Source organism: Dasypus novemcinctus, unplaced genomic scaffold (genome assembly GCF_030445035.2).
Source record: "Dasypus novemcinctus isolate mDasNov1 unplaced genomic scaffold, mDasNov1.1.hap2 scaffold_656, whole genome shotgun sequence".
NCBI classification, from domain to species: Eukaryota; Metazoa; Chordata; class Mammalia; order Cingulata; family Dasypodidae; genus Dasypus; species Dasypus novemcinctus.
Window position 1 is genome coordinate 13127 of NW_026688619.1, and position 10660 is coordinate 23786.

The following is a 10660-nucleotide window of genomic DNA, read 5'->3' on the forward strand; positions in this document are numbered from 1 at the left end:
ATGGGAAGCAGGTACTCAACCACCGAACTACATCTGCTCTCCAAGTTGTTTTGTTTTTGGGAGGTACCAGGGATCAAACCTGGGACCTTGAACAGGGAAGCAGGTGCTCAACCACTTGAGATACATCTGCTCCCCAACAGGTACTATCTTTTAATCTTCACAATAAAGTTATGAGGCAGCTACTATTAACAGCCTTCCCCTCAAAAGGCTAAGGAAACTGAGCCTCAGAAAGGCTAAGTACCCTGCTCAAGGTGGCAGTGCTAGAATTTGAAACCAGTCTTGCTGATTCCAGAGTTCACTGTCAAAATGCCCCCATTCTATGCCTCCTTGTCTACCTTTAGGCCCTCCCCCTCCAACATACGCTCTTCCTGCCAATGTCACTGGTTCAGAGTATTGAACCTGAACAGGTGTGTGGCACTGAAATCTGGGAATTTTTAAAAATACTGATGCCTGAGTTCCATCCCCAGAGGCTCTCATGTAATTGGTATGGGATGCAAGCTGGGCACAGGAATTCTTAGAAGCCTCCCAGATGCTCCCTATGAGCAGCTGGGTTTGACACTCATTTGATCCTTGCAGGCCTGTGAGGGAGGCAAACAGGTGGCACTGACCATGTCCTTTCAATGAAGAAACAAGCTCAGGGAAGGTAAGGTGCACATAGTTAATGAGATCTGGGTGTAAAATCCAAGATTCCTCATCTCCTGCTCTAAGTTCTTTCCTCTGCCCAAAGTTTACTGCCCTTCAGGACCATGATTCAGAGGAAGAAAGCAATGTCTCTAGATACAGAAGGGAGCAGTTAAATTTCTCTTGGACATTAAGAAACATGAACAAGTGGAAGAAGGGCAGAGCCTGTTTCAACGAAAGGACCTAAAACAAGGTCAAGTGATTCTGGGGAAGTGAACTGTGGCGCCCCCCCCTCCCCACCCCCCCACCCCCCCACACCCCCCCCCACCCCCGCCTCCCTGACAAAGTGTTCCACCGGCAAAGGCTGAGGCTTGGCTGGGGCACCGGTGCTGATCCACGCCCACCCTACTTCCGTGGTTGTGCTCATGGTTTCTAGGGCATTCGCCGGCAGCTGGGCACAGCCTAGGGAAGTCTGGGACTGAGTACTGTGCCCTCCCACGCAGCTTTCTGGGCGACCCCGCCCCGCTAGGGTCCATCCGGCCAGAGCCGTGAGCCCCGCAGCCCCTCCTCTCAAGGTAGGAAACACTGGGCCTTAGGCAGGTCCAGCCTTGGTGGTTGGCACACTCATGACCCACGGAGAGCAGGTGGCAGTTTCACACCTCTGGAAGAAGAGAGGGTACTGCCCCGCCCCCAGATCTGCGGGACGTCGCTGCTCACATCTGAGGGGCGTCACTGCCCACATCTGGGGGACGTCACTGCCCAACGTTGGGGGACTTCAGGGGCTCCCAGTTGTGGGCAGTGGAGAGGGCCCTGTCCACATCTGGGCCAAAGAAGGACCACTATTCACAGCTGGAAAGGCTTGGGTTAACCCAAGCCTTTAAAGATGCCTCGGGGGGTGCCAACAGCTGCGAGGCCTCGGGGAACCGGGCCTCATCAAGGTAGAGGGTCCCAACCAAATCCAAACCCCTCAAGACTCCAACAATCCGAGGCCAGTCTCAGGGCGCATCCCTGCCGTGACCAAACAGAGGACGGCCACACCCCCGAGGAGAGGTCGGGTGGGGAGCGCAGGACGCAGCTCCCCCAGTCCAGTCCCCCGGTGCAGGGCTCCCGCCGGCGCGGCGCTCCAGACCACCTGAGCCACGAGCCCGCCGGCCCCACGGACGCACGGAAGGGCAAGGGGGCGGCCCCGGGGCGGCGCGACGGTCGTCGGAAGGCGCCCCCCACTCCGAAGCCGCCTCCCAAGACCGCCAACATGGCCCGCGGCGGCGGTCAGAACTGGAGCTCGGGCGAGTCGGAGGGGCGGCCGGAGGAGCAGGAGCCCGAGCAGGAGGACGGGTGAGCGGGCTGCACGCGGCGCCGGAGACTCGGCCCGGGAAGCCGCCGCCGCGCCCGAGCCGGGGCGTCCAGACGCCGCCGGAACCTCCGCGAAGGTTCTGGGTCTTTGTGGCGTCATTGTCTCCTTGCGGAACCTTCCGCCGGCGCCGAATAAAACCCGCCGCGGAGGAGCCGGCGCTCGAGTGCGGCGCAGCCGGCGCGGGCGGGCGGACGCGGCGGGCGGCGGCGGCCGTGACCGGGACGGGCGGGCGAGGGGCGCGGGCGAGGGGCCCGGCGGGGGCGTCCGGGGCGCGCTGACCAGCCTCGCCCCGCCCCGCCCCGCAGAGCCACGATGGTGAAGGAGACCGAGTACTATGACATCCTGGGGGTGAAGCCCAGCGCCTCCCCGGAGGAGATCAAGAAGGCCTATCGGAAGCTGGCGCTCAAGTACCACCCGGACAAGAACCCGGATGAGGGCGAGAAGGTGAGGCCGCGCGGCGGGCGGGCGGGCGCTGTGGGCGTGTGAGGCGGCGGAGACCGAGCCGCCCTGGCGGGTGAGGCGGGCGCCGCGCAGCCGCAGCGCTCGGGCCGGAGCCCGGGGGGCGCCGCGCCCCGGGGAGAATCGGGGCCGGGGCTGGGGCCTGAGGGACTCGGACCCCTCGTGAGCCCCCGCGCAGCCCATTCCTTCCTCCCTTTGTTCCACAAGTGTTTATGGAGCCCTACTGTGTGCGCCAGACTCCCAGGAGACGCTGGGTCTGAAACGTGGGAGCCCAGTTTTCACAGGGTTTGCAGGCTCCCGGTTGTGAGGGGCAGCCGGCAAACGACAAGGAAACGGAGGCTTGCACGACCAGAAATTGTGTACTTGTCGGGAACGACCGGGACTGAATTATTTTTGTGCTCGTATTCCCTGTTGATGCCTGTGTCCTAGGGACCAGCTGCTTTTTTCTGAGCTAGTGGACAAACCCGGTGTCTCTCTTGAGATTGATGGACTGGATTGGGTCTGGGTGCCTGTCTCCTACCTGATAACAAGGTTGTCAGATGTTGAACGATCACGTTTTCTTTATTTTAAACAGGGACACGAAGATTTGTAATCTGGCACATCCCCTTACATGTTGGCAAGTGATCCACGATTGAGCATAAATACCTATATTTGGATGACAGTGCTCTGAATAATAGACTTAAGTTAAACTTTTTTAGGCGGTTCAGAGGGACAGAGACAGCCTAACTATTGGCCCCAAGGAGACTCATGAACCACCTAAATAGGTTAGTTTTAGCATCAGGCATTACAAGAAAAGCTTGTCCTTCCCACTCCTCCCTTCACTTCTTGCCATTTTGTTATTAGAATGGGTTTTGGGAAGTGGGGCCATTATAGTAGCTAATAGCAATGACACCTGCCCGCTTTTGAAGCCACCGATTGTCAAACTAGCATTTTAGATCTGTGGAGATGATGCTAGTTTCAAAATACCTGTCTGAGTTTTTCCACGCCTGAGAAAGCTCCTTAAGGAAGGTTGGCCTGTGGCAGCAGTGATAGAATATTTATATTTAGCCACATGTGCTGAATGTGGTTGTCACAAGTTTAAAATGCTCTCCTGTAAGACCATTTGTCTGTTACCCACTTGTGTTCTTGCTCATCTATATTTAGTTGGCTTACGGTGGCTCTTTAATTAACTGGCTTTCTGCATGGTACTGGTGATTCATGGATGGGCTTCCTAAATTCATTATAGTGTGCTTCTGAGAATCTCCTTTAAGGAGAGCACTTTTAGGCTTCTCATTCCATATTCCAGCAGACTGACTCAAGGCAATGTGTGGGAAAGTCTTCTGACGTAGTTTCAGGTCCAATCTCATAGCATTGAGTAAATTCAAGACTGCGTGAATAGTTTGAGGTGAGTGTGCTTTTGGTGTTTTGAAGCTTTTTTTTTTTTTTAATTGAATTTGATCTGTATGACATTTGTGCTGTATACACCTGTCTGAGCAGGCTGTTTGATTTGTTTTAAAGTAATACTTATAGCCACGCACTGAATTAGTGTCACATGAAATGAGGCTCTTGGTGATAAGGGAGGTTTGGCAGCTCCCTCTCAGCTTGGGGGTTGGTGGGGTGTTCTGTGATGTGCCCACTGCCAAGAATACTTTCTCCTCCTCACTGAAGGGGGAAAAACCCTTTAGTTCTCAGCTAAAACATCTTCCAGACCCATAGACTGACCTACTGTCCTAATACTCTTCCTACTTTAACTGCCCACTAATGTGTCCTGTGTCTAGCCGTGCAGTGTAGGTGCTAAAATGTTGGTTGGTGGAATGCCTGAGAAAAGAGCTGTCATGAGAAGAAATGGATTTTCAACATTTCTGTGCTGGAGGAGGAGAGAGCTTTGTAGAAGGCACAGGTCAGAAGGAAAATTGGTGTAGTGAAGGGAGGGGAATTGGGAGATCAGTAGATTTGGAATTGGAAATCAAAGAGGTAGAAGTGACTAGGGACACAGTTTATGGAAACTCTGCTGTAAAGTTCCCCCAAGGGGACTCATTCACCAAACCCCTCCTGTTCTGGTCCTACTGTGTGCCAGGTGCACTGTGCAGACCTTTTCTTTCTCCTGCAAGTCTGGGTGTTGTTCTTGGCCACTTGATCTGTCATAGGTGGAACCCTTTTATTTTTTTCTTCCTCTTAAGTTTGTCACTGTATTATTAATGTCTCTTCAAAAATAGATTAAGCTGGTCCTTTCCCTGCTTGCTCCAGGACAACTGAGAAGGCCGTTGGGGTGTCAGTCTTTGTTTTTTGTCCTGTTGTCCTGGGTTGCTAAGCATTGAGGGCAGCCTATATTTGTTGTCAGGCGCTCTGTGTGGAGGCTGTTCTTATCTGCAGCTGCTTTTCTGTAAGATGCAAGGGTGGTGGGTCAGCAAGATAGTCTCTGAGGTTGGGGGAGCAGATACTTGGCTACTGCCCTAACCAGCTTGTGAGATGAGTTTGGCCTTTTAGCTGATTTCACTATAACTTTTAATTTGAATGATAGATGTTCAAGTTAAAAAAAATCATAAAAGATAGGATAACATTGCAGGAAATTTCAGAATATAGAGGAAAACCTGCCAAACATCCATCTCCCTAACCTCTATCCTTGGGCTGCTTTGCCCAGGCTTTTTCCAAGATGGTTATACGTATACTTTTTTCTCTCTTCACTGAGTTTTTATCACAGGTACTTTTCCAGGTTGCTATGTAGTCTTCAAAGCCATTTTTTTTTTTCCAGCTGTATAATGATCCTAGTAAGGTTCTGTGGCAGATTATCGCAATCCGAAAGGCGAGCTGGTCAAACCAACTGTGAGAAGCGGGTAGAGGCAAGGAGCTGAATTCAACTCTGTAGTGCCAGGACTCAGTAGGTGGGATGACACCCCAACAATTAGTCACAGCCCCTTTCACATGTTAGATCTGACCCCTGATCAAATGCCCCAAGTGACAGGGAAGTCACCATCTTATAAGACAACCTTTTCCATTCTTAGAGTAATCATTAACTCCTTTAAGTCTAAGTGTCTTGTAGGTATCTAGGCTATTTGGTGAGTATTTTTACTAGGAATTCTCCTGCAGCATATTCACCTAGTCCCAGAACTACAGACAGGGCAGGGAACCTCTCTGGGCCAGCCTGGCCTCATTGCTTGTTTTTTTTTTTTTTAATTATCTACACCTCCCCCCCCCCCCCCCCCCCCCCCCGGTGCCTTTTTGTATGCTGTCTGCTCTCTCTGTCCATTCGCTGAGTGCTCTTCTGTGTTTTAGCTTGTCTCCCTTTTTTTTGTTGTGTCACCTTGCTGAGTGGGCTCTCCACGGTGCCTGTGAGTTGGGCGGTGCTTCGCAGCATGCGGGCGAGCTTGCCTTCACAAGGAGGCCCTGGGACACGAACCCAGGGCCTCCCATATGGTAGACGGGAGCCCAACTGATTGAGGCTCAGCCGCTTCCCCTCACTGCTTTCTAATCATCCATGCCAGCCACTTGATACCTACACTTCAATTTTTCTGCCATGGAAAGGGCACAAAGCGACTGATACTATTTCTTTGCAGAAATAGTGCAAGAATTAACATGTCAAAAGCTCTAGCCACCTTCTCTATGATTCTGATGTCCTTTTAAGCCTTTAAAAAAAAATTGCTCAGCTTTTAGCTACCTCAGATCAGAGATCTATACAAGAAAAAACTTCATGTTTCTGTCAGTAGTTTCCATATTTTTATCTTCACGTCACTGAACATTCTGTATATTTTATGGAGCCAGCTGCACCATAGGATATTTCTGTATACACCTGTGTCTGACTGAACTGTAGCCCCAGGAGGGCCAAGACCGTACCTCATTCATTTCTGAATTCCCAGGACTGGGCCATTCATTTAACAAATATTTACCAACGTGCCTTCTATATGCCAGGCACAGTTTCAAGGCTCAGGTATATAGCAGTGGACAAAGCTGGGAATACTCCTGCCCTCAAGAAGCTTATATTGCAGTTGGGAGATATAACATGAATAATAAATGATATGGTGTGTCTGAAGGTGATTAGTGTTATGGAGAATAATAATGTGGGGCTGATACAGACTACAACTTGAATGAACCTCAAAAACATTAAGCTAGATGAAAGAAGGCAGACACAAAAGGCCACACATATTGTATGATTCCATTTATTTGAATTATCCAGAATAGGCAAATCTACAGAAAGCAGATTTATAGTTTGCCAGGGGAGAGAGGAGAATGGGAGGAGACTGCTTAATGGGTATGGGATTTCCATTTGGGGTGCTGAGAAAGTTCTGGAACTTATAGTGGTAATGGTTACATAATGTGAATATACTTAAAATCACTGAACTATACGCTTAAAAAGGGTTACAATGGTAAATTTTATGTTCTATGTATTTTACCACATACAGAAAAGATAAAGGTGAAAAGTAAAACAGAAAAGGTCAGTGTTCTAGGGGGTAGGGTTGTCATTTTAAAACAGGGTTATTGGGGAAGCCTCCCTAAGAAGGTAGCGTTTGAGCAAAGGCTTGAAAGAGGAGCAGAGAAGGCCCTAGCAGGCCAAGAACAGGTACATGCTGGGGTGTTGAGGACAGGCCAGGAGGCTAGTGAAGGTGGAGCAGCAGGGGGGTGGTGGGACTGAGGTGGCAGGAGGAGCCTAAGGTAGAGAGGTCTCAGGTTGGTCTTGTAGCTCAGAGTGAGGACTGCCTGGCTAGTGCTCTAAGGGACATGAGCCACCTGGGAGGGGGGGCAGAAGATTGATAGGACTCACAGGCTGGCTCGGGCTGCCATGTGCAGAACAGACTGAAAGCCGGAGTGAAGACGGAAGTCGGGAGACCAGTGGGTAGGCTATAGCAGTAAACCAGGCAAGAGATGGCGGTGTTGACCAGCGTGGGCATGGTGATGGTGGTGAGAAGGGATGGATTTTGGGTATGTTCGTGTCCTGATTTTAAAACTTACATACCTACAGAGAAGATGAGAGTGGTGCAGTGGACACCGTATAACCATCACTTTATTTCACCATTTATAAATCTTTTGTCACATTTGCTTCAGTCATTAGTAGTATTGTTGTTGTTATTTGCTCATGCTTTTGTAAGTTGCATACATTATAACCTTTCAGCCCTAAATACTTTCAACATGTTTCTCCTAGGAAGGAGGACACCCTTGTATATAAGCCATAGTACAGTTATAAAGTTCAAGAAGTTTAACATGGAGGGGAAAAAGTACACATTTCTCCAATTGTTCCAGTACTGTCCTTTGTAGCCATTTTTCCCTCAGAGAAGGATCCAATCCAGGATCACATGCTGCATTTGGTTTTCCTTTCTTTTAGTCTCCTCTAATCTTGTCTTTTGTGATGCTGGTATTTTTTAAGAGTCCAGACCAGTTTTGCAGGATGTCCACAATTTGGGTTTTCTGATTGTTTTCTTACAGTTGGAGTTCAATGATGCATTTTTGGTAGCAGTGCTACACAAGGGATAGTGTGTCTGTCTCAGGGTACTGGACAGTCAATGGGATTTGTTGGCAGATGAGATGTAAGAGAGAAGAAATGTTGTTGGCATTACCGATTGATTGAGGTATGGGGGATATCTAGGAGCAGCAGGACTTTGGGGGAAGGTCAGGAGATCCGGTTTGCCCAGTGCTGGACATATGGTTAGGTGCTCATGAGGTATCTCTAGTGGCATTTCACAGCAGTAAATAGCAATCCCCAGGAGCTGGAGAGCCAGTAGTCGGCCTGGGCAATGCCTGCGTCAACTGGTATAGAGAAGGCCTGGCTGGCCTGGCCACACCTGAGCCCAGCTCACCTTCTTCCTGTTAGTACAGCCAGAGTAGGAGAAACTGTCCTTCCCTGCTGCTTTCTCTTCCTTACACTTTGCAGTGTCCCTGCCACCATGTCCTTAATAATGTTTGCCTTGTGTTTCCCACATTACAAGGGAAATAAGTGAAAAAATAAGGTTCCAGTAAGAGGATGTATGTAGACCAGCTAGTTTGGGGGCTGGGTGCAGTAATGCCTGTTTCTGGGTAACATTGGTATGGTAGGTTTGCTTAATAAAAAATGAAAAGCTTGCCCTCTTTTTAATCTGTCTTTTTCTTCTTTTTCAAGTTTAAGCTCATATCCCAGGCATATGAAGTGCTTTCAGATCCAAAGAAAAGGGACATTTATGACCAGGGCGGGGAGCAGGCAATTAAAGAAGGCGGCTCAGGGAGCCCCGGCTTCTCTTCACCCATGGACATCTTCGACATGTTCTTTGGTGGTGGAGGACGGATGGCTCGAGAGAGAAGAGGTAAATGTTTTTAAAGAAACGTAAGCAAGTGTTACAGTTTCCAAAGTTGTCGTGCTATTGGAATCAGGATGGATCATATCGTAAAAGGGTACATTTGTCATGCTTTAGGATCACAAGCTTTAAATAGCTCATCACTTTCTAGTTCCAGGCTACCCTGAATCTCGCAGGATCTTCAGCAGTTACCTGACACTCTCCAGATACAACACGATGCGGGTAAAAGGGAGCCAGCCGAGTGGGGGATAGAGGAGGAAGGTCGAGTTCATCTTGTCTTTAAATCATTGGGGTCAGTCTTCTGAGTGCCCTCAGGAACCTAAGTGGCACCTTCTGTGGTTCTTAGTGAGGCCAAGATCCAAGAGCTCGTCCCTCCCCTCCTGCGCCCCCTCCTCTCACCCTGTGCCTACTTCCCCAGCCTGGGTCGGGGCCCCTGGGCACTACGGTCGATACTCTGCGATGTTCAGGGTAGCCTCATTTACTCAGTGTGCCCAGGAGGCTTTCTAGGTAACAGAACTGACTTGTCTGTGTTTTCAAATCTTTGTAAAAAAAAAATTACTTGCCTGTCCTTTCAAAATGTAGTGTGGACAGCACGTTCATCACTGAGAGCTGGAGGACCTCTTAAGTCCTAGCTGAAGGGCCACAGGCCACCCTGTTTTAGAGCTCTGGGGTTTGCTATTCCTAATTTTTCCACATCTTACCTCCTGCCATGTCATGAGTGGTCACCTCTAATTGATATTGGTGGTTGTTTTTAGACCCTTTACCCATGTCTCATTTGCTGTTCATAATCTGCTTTGGACCTCAAAACCAGATAGATAACCAAGCTTATTACATTTCTGGGTGAAATCAGAATAAATAAGCACTGCAGTGGGGTTTACAGAAGTGTGGTTTTGGTTTTGGTCAATGAGAAGTCCCTGGATAAATGAAGCTGCACTCATTGTCACATTATAATTGACTTTTGGCTTCAACAAAGTGGGGTGTCAATTCTGTGAACACAATGTCCTGAAAAATCACAAAGTGTTTTTTGGGAAAAAGCCTTCCCCTGTTGCCTGGGGTATTTTGCCTGTTCATGGAATTAATAGTGTGGGCGTGTGATTAAAACCTTGGGCTTTCTCTTGCCCAGCTCTCTCACTGTCTTGAGATGAACAACTTCACGCCCTTAATTAAGTCATCTCTCAAAGATGACAGCCAATAAACAAGGACAGCTGGTCTTGGTGACTGAGAGCCCCTCGGGCAGCCGTGATGTTGTGATGCTGTCAGTCCTGCCAAGCTGGCACAGCGCTGGAACAAGTAGGCTCCCATCCCGAGGACCGGACGCCCACTGCCTTTAATGCAGCAGCAGCACAACTTGGCAGATGCGAGAGTCCCACTTGATGACAAATTACAAAAGGATGATGGTTTTTCAGAAAGCAAAGAACTTTGTGCCCAAGGAAGAATTTCAGTTAAGGGTCCAGAGATTTGGGTTTTCACAAATTCATCTATGAGGAAGGGCTCCTTTCGTGGGGAGCATTTAGTTAACCACTTGGGTAATCTGCCTGTCCTCAGATTTGTTCTGAAAATTTATTTGAAAATAAAGGTGAAAAGTCTTTTGATGACATCTATAAATGATTGAACTGCTACTCATAGCCAGAGGGTGTTAGTTCTCGACCTTGGCTGAGGGCCGGAAGGACAGGCGGGTTGTAATAGAAGCATTGCTTCTCTCAGGGAAGGGAAGGGATATCGCAGGCACACCTTCATGTCTCTGGATACTTCCTATGAGCTAAACATATGGGTGGCATTTAATCCAGAGGTATATTTAATACAGTTTTACTAATTGTTTTTTTGTTTGGTTTTGTTTTTGATAAGGCAAGAATGTCGTACATCAGCTATCTGTGACACTTGAAGACTTATATAATGGAGTCACAAAGAAATTGGCCCTTCAGAAAAATGTAATTTGTGAGAAATGTGAAGGTAAAAATTAATTTTTAAATGAATCTCACAGTTCTGATCC

The 10660-nt window shown here is 49.0% G+C and overlaps 1 protein-coding gene across 1 annotated transcript; it reads left to right on the forward strand.

Annotated features, from left to right (window-relative positions):
* The first annotated feature begins 1473 nt into the window (after window positions 1-1473).
* LOC131277844 (uncharacterized) lies at window positions 1474-10643 on the forward strand. The gene is made up of 4 exons (XM_058292953.2): window positions 1474-1956; window positions 2281-2419; window positions 8499-8679; window positions 10516-10643. Exons 1-4 carry the CDS (start codon window positions 1505-1507, stop codon window positions 10629-10631), a joined length of 888 nt encoding a protein of 295 aa, XP_058148936.1. The 5' UTR covers window positions 1474-1504; the 3' UTR covers window positions 10632-10643.
* The last annotated feature ends 17 nt before the right edge of the window (window positions 10644-10660 follow it).